The 18987-nt window shown below is 36.7% G+C and overlaps 1 protein-coding gene across 6 annotated transcripts in view; it reads left to right on the plus strand.

Moving 5' to 3' along the window:
* Positions 1-18987, plus strand: part of PPP3CC (protein phosphatase 3 catalytic subunit gamma) — an 80752-nt gene that overhangs the window by 43250 nt on the left and 18515 nt on the right. For all 6 annotated transcript variants that reach the window (XM_044940122.2, XM_044940121.2, XM_025279180.3 and 3 more), the window contains exons 5-10: positions 5122-5267; positions 7900-8039; positions 11246-11323; positions 11557-11651; positions 15182-15307; positions 16235-16306. In XM_044940122.2, the coding sequence (XP_044796057.1) occupies positions 5122-5267; positions 7900-8039; positions 11246-11323; positions 11557-11651; positions 15182-15307; positions 16235-16306 (657 nt within the window). The remainder of the gene's footprint in view (positions 1-5121; positions 5268-7899; positions 8040-11245; positions 11324-11556; positions 11652-15181; positions 15308-16234; positions 16307-18987) is intronic.

Here is an 18987-nt window from a genome sequence, read left to right on the forward strand (position 1 = left end):
CCTTTGAATTAAGATTCAGGGTTTTTTAGGTAAATCTAATTTTTCCTCTGTTTTGTTCAGAGTTTTTTTTTGATGAGTATACTTGGTTCAAGGCTATTTTTAGAAGATACAACAATAGTTTTGGGAAACACTTTGTGTCATTTTGCACAGAATTTTTTATCTCAGGTTTTTATTTACTTTTCACATGCTTTAATTTTTTATTTAAACCACATTTTTTTCTCTCATCTACCAACATACTCCTGTTTCATTCTAACACTGCATCTGAAATGTAAATAAATCTTTGAATAAACACACAAATTCAAGTACAGTTTCAATTTTTTTTCCTATATAAGGAAAGAGTATGTGTGCTGCTTTGCACAAGTGTTTTTACTGATAAGCTGATCTTTCTTATAGAGACACCGTGGCATTTAGAATCAGTACTTATAATTACTGCCAAGTGATGCTTAGTTCCAGATTTTGCAGCTGCAGTCTTGTTAATATTTCCAAAAGGGGCAGGTGGAGGCTTTTATTATATCAGGTTTTTAAGTGCTTTATATTGCAGATATTTTTAAAATTTCTTTCAAATCCAGAGATAAGTTTTTCAAAGATAATTTGAGTAGCAAAGTATAACAGTTAATTTTTGACATATTATTTATCTTTGCAAAAACATTTCTTTATTGCTATAATATTTAGAAAGCAAGTAACCTGGTGGTTTTATGATTCCATCTCATAGCTCTAGGTTCAAATTTCTAAGTAAATTAATTTCTTTTTTCCAGGGGCCCTTTTTTGATGTGTAGTTAAACATTTATTAAAATTACAGGACATTCCAGAAACTCCTATAATTTTGCTAATGAAAATAGTACTGTTATGACAAGTTGATTTTTTTTAATAAACAAATATTGTTTGCCATTGTTCATTACTTACATAAGCATTATTTACAGTAGCAAGAGATTGGTGTCCTTAGATTGTGTTATATCCATAAAGTGAAATGTTATATAGATATTTAAAAATTACAAAGCTCTTCATATAATGATGTGGCATGATCGCCAGAATATGTTTTTAAGTCCAAAAAGCAGGAATTCCCTGATGGGCCAGTGGTTAGGACTCCATGCTTTCACTGCTGAGAGGCTGAGTTCCATCCCTGGTCAGGGAACTAAGATACAACATGCCACACATTACAACCAGGAAAAAAAAAGGTCCAAAAAGCAAGTGAAAACAGTGTACATATGCTGCTGCTGCTGCTAAGTCACATCAGTCGTGTACATGTGCTACATTTATGTAAAAAACAAAAGGCTGTTGTGAGAGGGAAATATACATATTTGCATGTATATGCATCAAATATCTTATAAAGACACCCAGAAAACTAGTTGCCTAAAGGAGGGGAAAGACACACTAATTTTGAGCCTTTTTTTTTAAACCTATTACCTTTAAAAAAAAAAAAGAAAGCAAATAAAAATTAAAACAAATATATATAACCACTGTTTAGAGCAATTCATGGGTTTTTGCAAATAGTGTTGATTCTCAAAATTACTTTGAAGAATATTGATGAGAATTTTGTTTTGTTCATGTTCTGTTATGGATACTGGTTAGAACTTGTTATCAGTGTGATCCTGTGACAGAGGTGACGTTTGCCTCATTATGGGATGTACCTTACAATTTATCATGAAAACAAAACACTCAGGTCAGCTCGTTTAACCTTCGGTAACTATACATTTGGCACTTTAGATTCTCCTACTAAATCTTTAACTTAAAGATTGGAAGGAGTATGGCATCATGTTAAGAGCATGAACAGGTTCAAGTTCTAGTCCCGTTACTTACTAGTTGCCGCTTTGGACAAGCGAGCCCAGTTTCCTCAACTTTTTAATGAAGTCAGTGATAGTACCTACTTCATAGAGTTTCTCTGAGGATAAAATAAGGTAATTTTATTGGTTAACACTTACTGGGACTCCCCTGGTGGTTCAGGGCCTGAGACTCTGTGCTCCCAATGGACAGGGGCCTGGGTTCAATCGGGACTAGATCCTGCATGCCATAGCTAAAGATCTTGCATGCCACAATGAAGCTCAAATATCCTGCATGCTGTAACTAAGACCTGGTGTGGCCAAATAAATAAGTAAATATTAAAAAAAAAAAAAACCAAACTTATATAGTACCGACTTTGTGCCACACATTTTTCAAAGCATTTTACATATGTGAATTCACTTGATCCTCACAGCAACCTTGTAATGTAGGTGGGTATTATTATTAGGCCCAAATTATAGATGAGAAGATGAAGACATAGAGTTAAGTAATTGTCCAAAATACTATTGCTAGTAAGTGCTGGAGCTGAAGTTTGAGTCCAGGCAGTCAGGTTCCAGACTCCACTGTGTTTAAGATGGCACAGGAACATTGTGAGCCTTCAACAAATTTTAATAAAGATAATATAAATAAAGATATATAATATAGATATAATATAATAAAGATAATATAATAAATATTACTATACAAAAATTATATATCCATTATAGAAAATGCAGTTAAACTAAGTCATCTTCAGTCCAACCCCTCAGAAAAAGAAGAATTGGTGTTTATGTACCTATTCAAAAACTTGAAGAACATAAAAATGATAACATTCTGTAACTCATATTTTGGTTGTGTGCTTAGTTTGATTCGTGACTTCCTCTTTCAATTTACAAAATGAGTTAAGACACTGTATTTCTTTCTTCAGACTTGGCATTCTTCTGGAAATAGGCTAAGGAATTGTTCTGAGTCATTCTTACGGTTGAAAGGCAGTTATTGGTGTAAAATGGTGTTTGGAGCATGAACTAATAAGTAATTAAAATCCCTGCCTGTATGCACCCCTTCAGACTCTTACAAAGGAATTGCTTATTGATGTTGGCAACAAGGGGAACTCTGGCTCCATGGATTTACAAGAGAAAAAGTAAATCACTGGCCACAAATGAAAGGCTTTTTTTTTTCCTTGCCTTTTTTCCCTTCAAAACTTTTTATGGCTATTACTGGGTCTACTTTTGAAATAGCCAAAGGTGTAGTGTTCAGATGCAAAGGAGAATAGAAGGATGTAATTGCAAGCAGATACAAAGATGTAGAAGACATGGCTCTTGTTAACTTGGATGTTGTAATAGAGTCAGCATATAGTGTGAAATGGATTTTAATTGCCTTTGTGGTAATACAGAATTCTTTAAAAGTCTCTAAAGGAACCCACAGACTCCCTTAATGTCCTCAAATCCTAATCAGTATTGGCAGTAAAGGGACAGTACCCACCTTCGGGGATGAAGAGCGGTCCACTGGTTTACACCTTCCCTTCAGGAATCTCTCTCCAGTCATTCCTGCCACCCAGGAATTGCACTCTGACCCACATCTGGACCCATCACCCTGCATTTTATTCCCCAAAGCCTTGCCAGGACAAGGCTCTGATACTTGAACTCTGATACCTTTTCAAAAGCATGGAGATTAGAAGAAGGCACTAAACACAGAAGTAATTACCAGCTGGATAGTCTGACTCACTTGCTATAGCATTGCTGTCTGGGCCCTTTTAGGCTTTGTGTCATCTTCATGAAATCATGGAAGAGGAGAAGGAGCTCACAGTCCTGTAGGGCTGCCTGCTTGTACAACTTCTGGCCGTGTCTACCAATATGCACCTCCTAGCATATTGGGTTTTTGAACCCAAGGCCAAAGAAGAAGATGTTCCCTCTCTCTTTAAACTAAAGCCATCTTTCAACTTGTTATTGTTTAGTTGCTCAGTCATGTCCAATTCTTTGCAAGCCCATGGACTGTAGCCCGCCAGGCTCTTCTTTCCAGGGAATTTTCCAGGCAAGAATACTGGAGTGGGTTGCTATGTCCTTCTCCAGGGGATCTTCCCGACCCAGGGACTGAACCTGCATCTCCCTCATTGCAGGAGGCTTCTTTACCATCTGAGCTACCAGGGAAGCCCTCTTCCAACTTCTCAACTATTATCTGTTCTTTCATGACCTCTCATGACCTCAACTATTATATATCATGACTAGATAACTCTCAGCCCATTGGAGTATTTTTGTTGCTGTTCTGTAGCCTCAAAAACAACCACCACGTTAAAATACAGTTCACTAAGATGAACATTTTTACCTAAAAGAGCATAGGACATAATTTGCTTAAAGACCTTAAAAATCCTGAGCAAAAATATTATTGACATTTTATTGATGACTCCTAAAATTTCAGTTTCTATTTATATATTTTCAACACCAACAGGAAGGCTTTTTAGAACCAACAAAATACTCAGACTCACGAGAGACCATGGGGCATGGGTGCTTGGCATCCATCCTAAATAGCACAACCCAGGAAGGCAGTGCCAGGTATCCATTTTCATGGAGCAGTCCTCTTGGGAGTACAGAGTACATGCCTCAGTCCAGAGGTTTCTTGCCTTTTGCCTTCCCTTTCCCTAGTCTGCTCCTAGTCACAGCGCAGGTACAAGGAAACAGTATCCACACTGGACAGATTAGGGAGCCACCCTGCCTTAGAAACCTCATGCATCACAAGTGCCAGCATCACTTGTGAAAGCTTTATTGGCATAGCTTTCAGGGTCCCACCAGGGACATACCTCATGAGTCACTGAACTCAGAGATGCCCAAAGCTGTAGCTTCCACCAGGTAATTGGGTGGGTTTCTCAGGGGGTACAGTGGTAAAGAACCCACCTGCCAATGTGGGAAATGTGGGTTTGTTCCTTGGGTCTGCAGAATCCCCTGGAGAAAGAAATGGCAACCGACTCCAGTATTCTTGCCTGCGAAATCCCATGGACAGAAGAGCCTGGCAGGTATAAACCATGGGGTCAGAAAGAGTCAGACATGACTTAGCAACTGAGCACTGAGGTGATTGGGTAATTTTTACCATAAACATCATTGCCTAATGACACAGCTGATTACATTCACTTTATCAGGTTTCCAGGACAACAGAACTAGAAACTTAATCCAAGGTCACACTTGTCTTTAGAAAAAGATGGAGATTTTGTCTGCCCTTTATCCACAACTTTTCAGAAATATCTTTACAAAGATGATTGTGTTTTTGAATTTGCCTGCATTAAATGGCTTTGGAGTAGCTTTATAATCATCTGGCCTGTATCCTTTCTCAGGTATGATAAATCCTGTTTCTCTTCCTTTGTTTTTCCTTTAATAGGTCGAATCAAATATTCTGAACAGGTGTACGATGCGTGTATGGAAACATTTGACTGTCTTCCTCTTGCTGCCCTCTTAAACCAGCAGTTTCTGTGTGTACATGGAGGAATGTCACCTGAAATTACTTGTTTAGATGACATTCGGAAAGTAAGTAAGCATTCGTTAGTCTCGTGGAGTAAATACGCTTTTAACTTCGTTTTTTATTGCAGTTAACTAATATGTCTTTATTGCTGAAAAAATTAAATATGGATAACTAAAAGTAAGAAAAACAAATCACCAGTGATCTTTTATTGGGCAGCAGCTTCTATTAACATCTTTCCTGTGAATCTTCCAGTAAATGACTAATTTTTAACAGAACCTGGCTTTTACAAACTAGAAACATAACATATTTTGAGTATAGTCCTAAAACTTTAAATTATGTTGCAATAAGGAAAGAAGGGATGACAGAAGATAAGATGGTTGGATGGCATCACGGACTCGATGGATGTGAGTTTGCAGTCCATGCAGGCACAAAGAGTCAGACATGACTGAGCGACTGAACTGAAGGAAGGAAGAAAACCAGGGTTCTAATCCCTGTTCTGCCATTAATTATGTGATGGTGAAGTGAAAGTGTTAGTCACTCAGTTGTGTCTGACTATGAGCCAATGGACTGTAGCTCGACAGGTTTCTCTGTTCATGGAATTCTTCAGGCAAGAATACTGGAGTGGGTAGCCATTCCCTACTCCAGGGGATCTTCCTGACCCAGGGATTGAACCTGGTTTACCTATATCGCAGGCAGATTCTTTACCATCCGAGCTTCCAGGGAAGCCCCCGTTAATTGTGCAACCCATAGCAAATCACTTAACCTCTTAGATTTTCTTCTCTGTAAAATGAGGAAGTTGAAATGGATGGGCCGAGGACTCTTCAGCTGTGAAATTCATTGACTTTGACTTTTTAGACGATAGAGTTTAGTTGCTACACTTGCCTTAGTTGGTAATCATGATTTTCAGGATTGTGTATCTTCATGACTAAAAAAAGGCAGTCAGTCTTTTTTCAATTATATTGTTCTGCATCATCGTCTTCTCTCCCCTGCCTTTGCATTCTCTTGTTGTTTAGTTGCTAAGTCATGTCTGACTCTTTGCAAACCTGTGGACTACAGCCCACTAGGCTCCTCTGTCCATGGGCTTTGCCAGTCAAGAATACTGGAGTGAGTTGCCATTTCCTCCTCCAGGGAATCTTCCCGACCCAGGGAGCAAGCCTGCATCTCCTGCATTGGCAGGAAGATTCTTTATCACTGAACCACAGGGAAGCCCCACAACAGAATATTACGAATAGCTATATACCAACAAATAGGACAACCTAAAAGAAACAGACAAATTTTTAGAATCATACAAACTTCCAAGACGGAACCATGAAGAGAGGTATTCTCTTACCTCTCTTACACAGGTATGGAAACTAAAAAATTTTCTGTTTGGAAAACTATTTTCTCTGACTTAAAGTTACTATTCTCAGGGTAAGAGGGTAGTAACAATGCACAGCCTTTTCTGCTGCCTTGTTATTAAATAAACAGCTGGTAGAGAATCTTCCTGCAATGCAGGAGACTCCAGTTCAATTCCTTGGTCAGGAAGATCTGCTGGAGAAGGGATAGGGTACCCACTCCAATATTCTTGGGCTTTCTTGATAGCTCAGCTGGTAAAGAATCTGCCTGCAATGTGGGAGACCTGGTATTCAACCCCTGGGTTGGGAAGATCCCTGGAAAAGGGAATGACTACCCACTCTAATATTCTGGCCTGGAGAATTCCATGAACTATATATAGTCCATGGGGTCACAAAGAGTTGGACATCCTGAGCGACTTTCACTTTCACTGTTTTACATAGTGAATCTCAAATTTTACAATTCTAAATCAGTTGTATTAATAAAAAGCTCCCCTTTCATTTAGTAGGGGTCCTTTTCTTGGCATTCAGCTCGCCTAGTTACTTGGTGTATGTGGTTTCTTTTGTTTCTTTGTTTTCATTTGTTAACTAAAGCACCAGTGATTAGAGGCTTCAGTTAATAACTTATGGTGAAATGCCTCCACTGCAGAGAATGGAAAGGATGAAACCTTTTGCAAAAAACCCCCCCAGAACTAGCATTCTTTAGAATAAATCTCCACCGGAATGAGATAAACAATGAACAGAGCCATTGAAAAACCCTTGCTGCTCTCATGGTAACCTGGACTCACCTAGGCAATTGAAATAAACTTTACAGAGTCTTTCTCATAAATAGTGTGTTTCTATAGTGATGGACTTCACATTCAAATTAAATGAGCACCACTTTTAAGATGAGGATGTAAGGGGGTCCTTTTCTACCATAGGGATATAGATATTAATTAAAATTTATTACCAAAAACTAGTAAAAACTATGCATGTAAATTTATTAAATGTTCATTTTCATCCTAAAGGAAAATTCTTTAGGGGTTACCGCCCACTCTCCAAATACAGTCTTATGATTGGAAGGGTCTTTTTTGACTTCTACCAGGGCTTCCCCGGTGACTGAGCAGTAAAGAATGTGTCTGCAATGCAGGAAACTAAAGAGACGAGGGTTCAGTCCCTGGGTCGGGAGATCCCCAGATGGAGGGCATGGCAACCCACTCCAGTGTTCTTGCTGGGAAATCCCATGGACAAAGGAACCTGGCGGGCTACAGTCCATGGGGTCATAAAGAGTCGGACGTGATAGAAGCTACTGAACCTGCACATACAGTTTCCAAAAGCTCTTTTGCTTTCATGATTTCTCTTCTTTTGGCTTTTGCGTGTCTTCTAGTTAGACAGGTTTAAAGAACCTCCAGCCTTTGGGCCAGTGTGTGACCTGCTTTGGTCTGATCCCTCCGAGGATTATGGCAATGAAAAGACCTTGGAACACTATACCCACAACACTGTCCGAGGGTGCTCTTATTTTTACAGGTAAGTTAATCCTCAGTTAAGATTAGATGGGGAAATAATGGAAACAGTGAGAGACTTTATTTTGGGAGGCTCCAAAATCACTGCAGATGGTGACTGCAGCCATGAAATTAAAAGACACTTGTTCCCTTGGACGAAAAGCTATGACCAACCTAGACAGCATATTAAAAAGCAGAGACATTACTTTGCCAACAAAGGTCCATGTAGTCAAAGCTATGATTTTTCCAGTAGTCATGTATGGATGTGAGATTTGGACTATAAAGAAAGCTGAGCACTGAAGAATTGATGCTTTTGAACTATGGTGTTGGAGAAGACTTGAGAGTCCCTTGGACTGCAAGGAGATCAAACCAGTCAATTCTAAAGGAAATCAGTCCTAAATATTCATTGGAAGGACTGATGTTGAAGCTGAAGCTCCAATACTTTGGCCACCTATCAAAGAACTGACTCATTGGAAAAGCCTCTGATGCTGGGAAAGATTGAAGGCGGGAGGAGAAGGGGATGACAGAGGATGAGATGGTTGAATGTCATCACCGACTTGATGGACGAGAGTTTGAGCAGGCTCTGGGAGTTGGTGATGGACAGGGAAGCTTGGCGTGCTGCAGTCCATGGGGTCACAAAGAGTTGCACAAGACTGAGCAAGTGAACTGAACTGAGTCCTCAGAAAATTAGAAGAGGAAGTTGTAATATACTTTATCAAAATATTTTTAATTGCATATTTGGTATCTTGAATCTGTGTCATTCAGGGACGTCTACTTAATTTTTTGCTTAATAAAAGGAAGAAAATGCTTTTCTTCCTTTGCTCGTTTGTTTTTTATACTTTATTAAGTGTTATGCCCTAATAGGTGTAATATACCAAACACAATTGAACACAACATCTCGTAGTGCTTAAGTGTTGTTGTCTGACTCTACATGATCTAGATTATTTGTTCCCAAACATCGTATATTGACTTCTTGAAAAATAAAGATTTCTTGGCTCTTCTTTCAGAGATTATGTGGTTCAGTAAGCCTGAGACAAGGGAGTCCTGTTATTTTTTAAAAAGCGCTCTAGCTTTTGGAACTGCTGGTATTGGCAAAGATATAAAAAGAACAGGACATTGTGAACTAAGCCCAGGACATTTCCTGGAAGTCAATTGTTGTCTTAAATCTCCCATGTGAGCTTTCATTGTGCTTTGCCACTCCAAACTAGGGAGGTTCAGGGAAGTTTGAAGCCTACTTTTTAATTCCAATATTTTATTCCAATAAATAATATCTGTATTTAGTACCCTGAAAATCTCTGATAATTGTTAACATAATGCATTCATCAAATGAAATCTACACACAAAAAGAAACCTCGGTTTTGCCATAGTTTTAACATTCTTCTAAGTAACTTTTTCATTCTTTTCTGCCAACTTTAGCAGTGACTAATATGATGGAATCATTTAAATTTTACTTCTCTTTACATTGCTTAAAATAAAGAACATAAAGCTTTTTATCTTTAGGAGAATATAAATTGGTACAGTTTCTATGACAGTCAGCTTGACAATATCTCTCAATTATAAATGGCCTTGGCCTTTATTCCAGAATTTCTACTTCTAAAATGTAATCCTTTGGCTATTATCATTCATGATCTTCGATCCTCATTATTCACGAATTCTGCTTTGCAAATCTGCCTGCTTGTTGTTATTTGTAACCCCAGAGTCAGTACTCTCAGCAATTCCAGTCACTCACAGACATTCATGTGTACAGAGCAATGGAAAATTTGGGTCACCCGTTGCATGTTCCCGCTGAGGTTGAAGGCACAGTTGCTCTGCCTTCTTATTTCAACTCTCACACTATAAGCAAGTATTTTTTCTGTGCTGTATTTAGTGAAGCATTTCCCACATTTTTGTTGGTGTTTTGCTGTTTAAAATCACCCCAAGCATAGTACTGAAGTGCTGTCTATTGTTCTTATGTGCCAGAAGGCTGTGGTGTGTTAGATAAGTTTCATTCAGGAATAAGTATGGCACTATTGGCCATGAGTCTCATGTTAATGAATCAACACTATATCTTAAATCAGGTGTCTTTGCACAGAAACACAATAAAACAAGGTTATGTGTTGATTAGTTTGTGAAAATGTTGTGACCAGAGGCTCAGTGGACCCTAACCATGTGTTTCCCCTAGGAGTAGTGGTTTAGTGTTCTGTCATTAAGTTTTGCAGCAACTTTATATAGAACATAGCTACTGCAAGTAATGGGAATCCACTGTACTTGAAAATGTGTAAAATGCATGTGCAAGGTTTTTGCTTCCTGCATTCTTTATGCTGAAGGATTTTAAACAACCTAAACATTCAATAGAAGACTAGTTAAATAAATGGTTGTACATCCCGACAAAGGAATATACCAGACGATGCAATGAGAATTTTTTTTTTTAATGAAAAAAAGAAAACAAATCCTTTATATGCTGATTGGAATAATCACTAGTATAAAGTGAAGAAGAAAAAAAAGAAAAAAAAAAGACCTACGAAAAAGCTATGTGTACGATGGTAGCATGATAACATTTCTTAAAGGGGGCTATGCATGTGTATGTGTATAATTGCTTGAAATTGAGTAAAGTATCTCTGAAGGGGTCTCAAAGAAATCACAGACATTGGATGATTCCAGGGTAACTGGAAGATAGAGGTAGGCTGGAGGGAGACATTTCACTGTAGAACTTTTTGTATCTTTCCATTGTGAATAAATGTGCAACCTGTTTTAAAACTTATTGAACATAATAAGAAACAAAGACTAAACCTAAATTAAATAATTAGCACTTGGATAATTCTGGGATAATTTTGTATCCTCTAGTTCTTCCTGTTGGTTATTTGCCATTCAGAAAGCACCTATTCAGTTGTTAGTACCTACTACACACACACTGCTGTGGTATTAATACTTTTTTAATATCAAGATACCAAGAAAAGTTTTGATGTATTATTATTGTTATGAGTTTTATGGGTTAAAGAAAAAAATTAAAAGGTAGGGGAGCTCTCCTTCTGTCCCAGGGTTGTCCGTTATGTACGTCCTTGATCTGGAATGAGGTGTATCAGTGACATGGGAAAACAAGAGTGATGATTGCTAAGCTATTAATAAAAGTTCAGTGGTAATGAAAACCTGTAAATTTAAAACAGATTCATTTCATCTTAATTTTTCCCCTGCCTCCTATTAAAAGACAAGTGTCTTCATTCTGAATTTATGTTTTCTAATTTTCTTTTACAGTTACCCTGCAGTTTGTGAATTTCTGCAGAACAATAATTTGCTCTCAATAATCAGAGCCCATGAAGCCCAAGATGCCGGGTAAGTTATATCAAAACTGTACCAGGGCTTCCCTGGTAGTCCAGTGGCTAAGACTCTGTGCTTCCACTGCAGGGGTTGTGGGGTCGATCCCTGGTTGGGGAAGTAAGATCCTGCTGACTGTGTGGCAACGAACAACAACAGCAATAATAAGCAAAACAAAACTCTGAACCCAGCAGCACTGCAGAGTTTCTTCTTTTAATATCAAGACAGACGGGCTGCCATTTCTCTTCTAGGTATCGAATGTACAGGAAGAGCCAAATGACGGGCTTTCCATCGCTCATTACAATTTTCTCTGCACCCAATTACCTAGATGTCTATAACAATAAAGGTAAAGGAGACCAGCGATACTTGAGTTTGAATTTGTGAGTAAATGTGAGCTCTAGTTTAATCATATGTTATGTGCATAGGTAATTTTTGGAATATATTTATAAATTTTAAATAAGAAAAAAAATAAGTCTTAATTGAAACAAAGGCCAAGAAACTTAGAATTTAGGCTTCTGTTTAGTTTTCATCTCCTAAGGATTTGGGGACTCTCTGTGATTATAAGTAATGATTACAGTAGGTTTGACTGTACCATTGAATCAAAATATAAGAACAAATACATTACTTCAGGTTGAAATTAAAACAGCATAAATTATTGGTTTTGGTGAATCTAATTTATTTTTAACAGTCCCTCAATAAAATGTCACTATGTAGTGTTTTAGTGTCTATTATTAAGCTGTTTTTGCTCTTGAAAAATGATATAGTTAGAATGAATACTGTACCAAAAAGTCAGAAAAATCTTCGTTTAGTCCAAGCCCTGCTCAAAACTAATAGTGTGATTTTAGGAAGTCGCATAGCTTTCTTAACCTCAGTTTCCCATATAAAAAAAAGGAGATTTGGATATACACTTGCCTTGTGATCCAGAAATTGTACTTTTAAGGCTTTCTTGTAGTTGTAGTCATTTTTTTAAAAATTTTAACTTTTATGATCCCTAGTTGATAAGTTTGTATCAGGACGATCTTCTACCTAAAAGCCTCTTCTGTAACATGCCTCTGTAACTGTTTTGTTGTTGATAAAGTATGACTATAAAATAATAGAACTTTTAAACAAACATGCCAGAACAAATATATCCAAGTGAGTATTGTCCCTTCAAAGTAGTTACCTTGGGAGCTTATACCCTTATTCCAACAATGCTGCCATTGTTCAAAACATTTTTGGAACTCCTCTTTTGGCATTGCCTTCAGAGTCTGCGACACATTCTTTTGATTATCCTCAATGATGGGAAATCTTCGTCCTTTGAGGGTGGATTTGATTTTTGGAACAGCCAAAAGTCATTCGGAGTCAAGACTGAGGACCAAGGTGAGTGATCAAGCTAGACGATACCATTTGGGGTCAGGAACAAGGTATGATTATAAGGTAATGAGACTGATTTTCCTTGTGTTGCTTATAAAATGGCTCTGGAGGTAATTCCAAAAGAAGAGTTCCAAAAACATTTTGAGTAATGGCAGCATCTTTGGATTAAACATACGGTAAGGCAGCAAGGTACACTGATAAGAACACTGAGAGCTAGGAGGCAAAAATCCTCGTCTAGTCCTGCTTCACTTTTAAATTCACAATTAACAAGATACTTAACTTCTCTGAGCCTCAGTTGATCTTAAATAACTGTCACATAGGCTTGTTGAAGATAAGTTGGAATAATCAAAATGAATATTAAAAGCATTGGTCAGACTATAAATTGCTACACTGCTGTAACATCCTACTGTTATTGTGCCTGGTGTGATTACATCAAAGGACCACACTCATCTGATATATAAGGTCTGGTGTGTTTGTCGTTGATGGTTTCTTAAGTCTCATTACTTTATAGTCATATCTTGTATATGCAGTTGGGGAGAGAAGTGTAAAAGAGGTCCATGGTATACTTATTTCCTCTATTTCGAAGTCAACTATGAAATGGCACATCTCATTTCAATCTGATTTGGATCAGTTATCTCTGGATGTCCTTAGTGACATGCTGTCCATTTTTAAAAGGCATTTCTTTGACTTAAATTCTCTTCCAGTCTTATATTTTTGCTTTCCTTCTCATCATTCTTTTCTGAGTCTTGGCTATCCTTCAATACTCCGCTTCTCCCTAAGTCCATTCTTTATTTCCCTTTTCCTAATAGAAACTTAGTTTTTGTTTTTGTTTCCTCCCTTATGAATGGTATGTGCCACTCATGTTGTCAGACTTCCTCAAGGACAGTCTGTCCCTCACCCCCCTATCTGTGATGAAGACTTTGCCTTCTTACTCCCTTTATTAACCTTGCTATTAAAGTGTCTATTGATTGTCTGGTGGATTTATCAGTGTGCTAAGCTAAAACATGTCATCTAAATCAGCAATCACTTTACTAGCTTAACTAACTGCCAGCTTGTTCTTTGCCTCATTCTAATCTGGTCTTGTTTTGATCATTCCATTAGTAAACTATTTTAGAGTCACAGTTGAATCTGAGTTTTTTGTCAGCCTTGACTTATCCTTTACCTTGCAACGGTCTTGTTTTCCTTGGTCATTTCTTAACCTTTTAGAGGGGATGGGGGAGGAAGAAAATGTGGCATCTAAAATAATCTCTAGTGATGCTTAATTATTCCTCTTGAAGAAGATGACTCTGTCCCCCTTTCCATCTTTTTCTGTTGCTTTTCTTTCTTGCATATTCTTTAAACTTATTGGTATGAGCAGACATTTTTTATCAATAGTTCTACTGGTTACGTGAAAGACCTTTAAGTCATGATTTTTAAAGATCTCTATTTCTATTTTTGTGTCCACCTTCCATCTCTTTTTCTTGTGTAGATTGAGGGAATTGTTGAATATTTATATACTCATCTAACTTAAATAAAATACATACACATGAAAATAATGGGACATGTACATTGTACCAGTATTAGAAGCTTCTTAAAAGCTGAAAATCCTGTTTTCATATATTTATTTAATAATCTATGGTAAACATTTTAAATATTCAGTGACTTAAAAATTTGAGAATACTAGGCTATCTATAATAAGCAAAGAGACAGGAATCAGGAGATGACTTATACCTGTCATTTCCAGAGAACTATTGTACCCTAGTCTATTTATGATCATAGTAAGAATAATTTAAGAGAATAAAGCAAACCACATTGCTTTGCTGGTGATGCAAACTAAGGGATTGGATTTTTAAAAAATTTTAAGTATAAAGAAAATCAGTTTGGTACCAAAGTGTGTGTGTGTGCAATATATGTATATGAACCGGTTAATATTAAACATTTAAAGTGTGAGCAATATACTGACTGTGTATAGGAGAGATGGGCAATTTTTTATTCACATATTGTATGAGAAGTGATTTAATCTACTTTGAACCTTGTTAAATTGTTCCAAGTTTACCATCTATCTGTATTCCCTACTATGAATTAATAACTGCTGTTATAAACTCCTAGAGAGTTTATAAAATCTTTGGCCCTGGCTAATGACTAGGAAAACAGGCTGTGTTCATTTGATGAGAAGTGTTTGCCCTCAAAGGAAAGTTGTAATTGTAACCATTTGGCCTACAAAGGGGAATCATGGTGAAATTTTTCTCATGTGGAATCTGAGATTTCTATAGATAGTTACCATGCAAGACCTTTGACGTCTCAGAGCTGAAGTTTCTTTTGTACTTTTATTATATGAGCTCTTCAGGTAACTTTGTTCCTTGGGATAATTCTTAAAAGAATGAACTGTGTACAACATGCTGTAAGATTTTCCCTGTGTCCTAAATTTATAAATGGAAAGTCAGTTCCTGAAATCTGGGTAGTAGGTACACAGCTGTATCCAGTATACCAGTTACCATGTCCTGTTCCTCTGTGCCAGATATTTCTCTTCTTTTTCTGTTTTAGCTGCTGTGTTAAAATATGAAAACAACGTCATGAATATCAGGCAGTTTAACTGTTCTCCACACCCCTACTGGCTTCCAAACTTTATGGATGTTTTCACGTGGTCTTTGCCTTTTGTCGGGGAAAAAGGTAAGAGAACTAAGACAGAGGGACCACCAGTTATCCTAACTAGTGACACCTTCCTACTTGCCTGCATTCCCTGATGGTTCAGAAGTGTTTTTCTTAAAGTTATCAGAAGGGTTTTCTGTTTTCACTGTTCTCTACAAAGACTTTTAAGTGGCGCTTAATTGGATTTTAAATTATAATTCTAGTTGATGATGATTTTCTTATTCTAAGTATCAATTTAAAATAGCTGTCCTTGTATGATTAAGATGTTAGAATAACATAAGTAACGGTAAAATAACCTTTCCTTCAGTGATAAAGAGATTTAAATGGGAAGATTTATCCTTAGAATTCTATTTGTGCATCTGTACAAATAAGCTTCTCAGGTGGCACAGTGGTTAAGAATCCTCCTGCCAATGCAGGAGATGTAGGTTTGATCCCTGGGTCAGGAAGATCCCTGGAGAAGGAAATGGCAACCCGCTCCAGTATTCCTACCTGGAAAATTCCATGGACAGAGGCATTTGGAGGGCTACAGTCCATGGGGTCATAAAGAGTCGGACAAGAGTGACTGAGCCGAGCAGATGAGCTATGCAAATATATAAGCCTGTCGTACATAGGCCTGGTGGCTTACTTTCTTTGCAAAATGGGAGGAAATATTCTCCTATCAGTGTAGAAAAGGTTCTGGCAGCAGTCTAAAATGAAATCAAGTTGTTAAGCTTTAGAATCTTCAAAGACTCTGTACTTTAACTGGAACAAGTAATCTCTCCCAAATCTGTATAAACTTGAAGGTCTGCATTTAATGCTGCTCCTTAAGCTACTCTGAATAGCAAAACAATCAATCATTTTTATCTGTGTTTATTTAATATATATATGTTTATTTATATATCCACATCCTTTTAGAGAAAGTGCCTTATTAATTATACAAATTTTGGACTATTTTGTCTTATCATCTAGTTACAGAGATGCTGGTTAACATTCTCAACATATGCTCTGATGATGAATTGATTTCCGATGATGAACTTGAAGGTAAACTTGCCTTTTCCTTCTCTGAACTAGAAATGAAGAACTTTTGGTTTGGGTTTTAGTTTGTTTTGGAGAATTTTCTTTGCCTTATTAAAAAATAATTATGTTTGTTGTAGAAAAATTAGAAAAATACAGGAAGCCATAAATAAGGGGAAAAAGTCACCAGTAATCCTGCCATCTCATAGATACCCACTGTTAACATCGTGATATAAATACTGTTATTAGCATCTTTTTTCTCCTCTTTTTTTCTTATTAACAAAAATAAAGTCATGAGATAGCATCACATACATTTACTGGTATTTTTGTAGGCTAGTTTTCAGTGGCTACATAGTTGTCCATGTTGATTATTCTTTGTTATAACCAATCCTCTGCTGATGGATTTTGAATTTTTTCCAACTTTTTTCTTTTAAAACTTCAGTTTTGAAAATTTTTATAGATAAATCCTTGCATATTCTGTCCAACAATCAACATTTATTATATGCCTTATATGCGCCAAGAACTGTATAGGTCCTTGCTCTCGATAAGCTTGTATTCTCGTGGTGGGAAAAACAAACAAAGTCAAATGTTGACATGTGGTATGAAAGAAAGAAAAGCACTATTAGGAAATGAAAAATAATACTTTCTTGGTTATTTCCATAGGATAGATTTCTAGGAATTGAAAATCTGTGTCAATTAGTACTTACAATTTTAATTTAGACACAGATAACCTGGAAGGGCTGTAACAGCTTACATTTTGCATGTGCAACACATAGTTCACAGTGCTCTCTTAAATACCACTTATTTTAATTTTTATAGTCTGGTGTTTTTTTAATTTAAAATTTTATTTTTATGATGACTAATGAGCATTTTTTCTTGTGCTTATTGACCTCTTTTATTTCTTTTTTGTGAGTTGTCAATTCATGCATTTTCCCCACTTTTGTACTGTTATGTGCTTGTTTGTTTTTCTTATTAGCCTGAGAGATTTTTATATAGTTATATTTTGTTTATGTAGCCAAGTTGTTTTTTTTTCCCCTAGTAATTTGTGGGAGGTTTGATTTTAAAGATAGATCCTAACTCACCTGAGAACACAAGAGATTCTGAAAAGATGGTGGCACCTTAGCATAAACCTCTGCCTCATTCTCTCCAAGCTCATACTAAGGTGATTCACTCAACTGTTAGGATGAAGTGTCCTTGTTGTGAAGAAAGCCCAGCTTACTTTGAGAATACAGACGAAAGTCCTGCACATACTTATGCTTCAAATTCCACGTTGAAGGTGCAGAGCAGATGGAGCATAACTATGTTTACCTTTACGAATGGGATAGGAGATCATTGCAGGGAACCAGTTCTTGTGAAAATAGTACAGCCAAGTGAAAATTAAAACAAAGAATTCAAGTTAGGAAAGGATGAAATATGTAAGAAATAGATTTAGTAAATTTTGTATTTTAATCTAAGTGGAAATTATTGTGAACTCTCTTGTATGTATCCTTGATTATTATAAGAATAAGATTCCTAAATTATACCAAAAATTATATATGATAATATTTATCAAAGTATCATATATAGTAGCAAAAGATTCAAACATCACAGTATCCCTCAGTGGAGAGCTGGGTAAGTCAATTATGATATATCCATATGGTAGATTCTCAACATGGAGTTAGATTATTTCCTTGCGGTAAGTCTCCTTTCCTTCCCACTTCTCTTCTAGTTAGTTCCTATTCAACTTATTGCCACTTTGTCATGGAAGGTATTTCTGATCTCCCAGACTAGACCCAACACACTCTTCACATGTTCTCATATCAATGGTGCTAACTTCTTAGCATTTGATAGAGTTACAATTTTGCATTTATTTATACTGTTAATATATGTGTATTATTACAAGTCACTCAACAGGGACTTGAGTGATGAGGACAAAATTAGTTTTTGCTTACCCTTATCACCTCAAAACCAAGTAGAGTAGGTAAGTGAGCATAGTAGGTAAACATTTGTGGAGTTAGATTGATGGTATGAAGTACAGCCATTAAAAAGTGAAAAAACGAAGTAGAGCTATGGGTGCTGATATGGAAAGTGTGTTAGATATTAAGTACAAAAGTAAATGTATAGAATCTTCTCATTTCCTTTTTTTTTAACAAGGCATGTGGCTATAAACTGATACAGGCTTTAAAAAATTTTTTTTCTGAAGGGACATGAAGAAATAACCTTTTAGGGTAAACTGGTGAATTGAGCATACTTCTAAATCCATTCCTTCCTGAAACCACACTAAAACTACAATTTTGGTTTTATCCAAATGATATAAAAGCTAAGGATTTTTGCTTTAATAATGCCAGACAGTTCAAACCAAGCCTGACTCTTAAGACAAGTAGAAAAGCTAGACAAAATATTTTAAAAAGTTGCTTCAGAGGCATTCAGAAAGCTAAGAAAGTGAAAAAGAATTACCAAATAGAGATCTGGGGAAAAGCATACTTCCAGAGAAGTAAGACATTTGGTCACATTTGGGACTAATTTTCTCCTAAACACATTCATGAATTTCAAAAGAGGGGGCTAAGAGATTGACCAGCCCTCTTGATAGAAGCTAAGAAAGTTGGGAGTTCATGACTTGTCAAAAATGGATAGAGTGTGGGTAAGCTTCTGCTCATTGGTTTTGGGCCCCTAAAGCTTCTACCTATGTAAGAGTAAGGGTGAACTAGAAGTATACTTCCCTGAAAGGG

Source organism: Bubalus bubalis, chromosome 3 (genome assembly GCF_019923935.1).
Source record: "Bubalus bubalis isolate 160015118507 breed Murrah chromosome 3, NDDB_SH_1, whole genome shotgun sequence".
Lineage (NCBI taxonomy): Eukaryota > Metazoa > Chordata > Mammalia > Artiodactyla > Bovidae > Bubalus > Bubalus bubalis.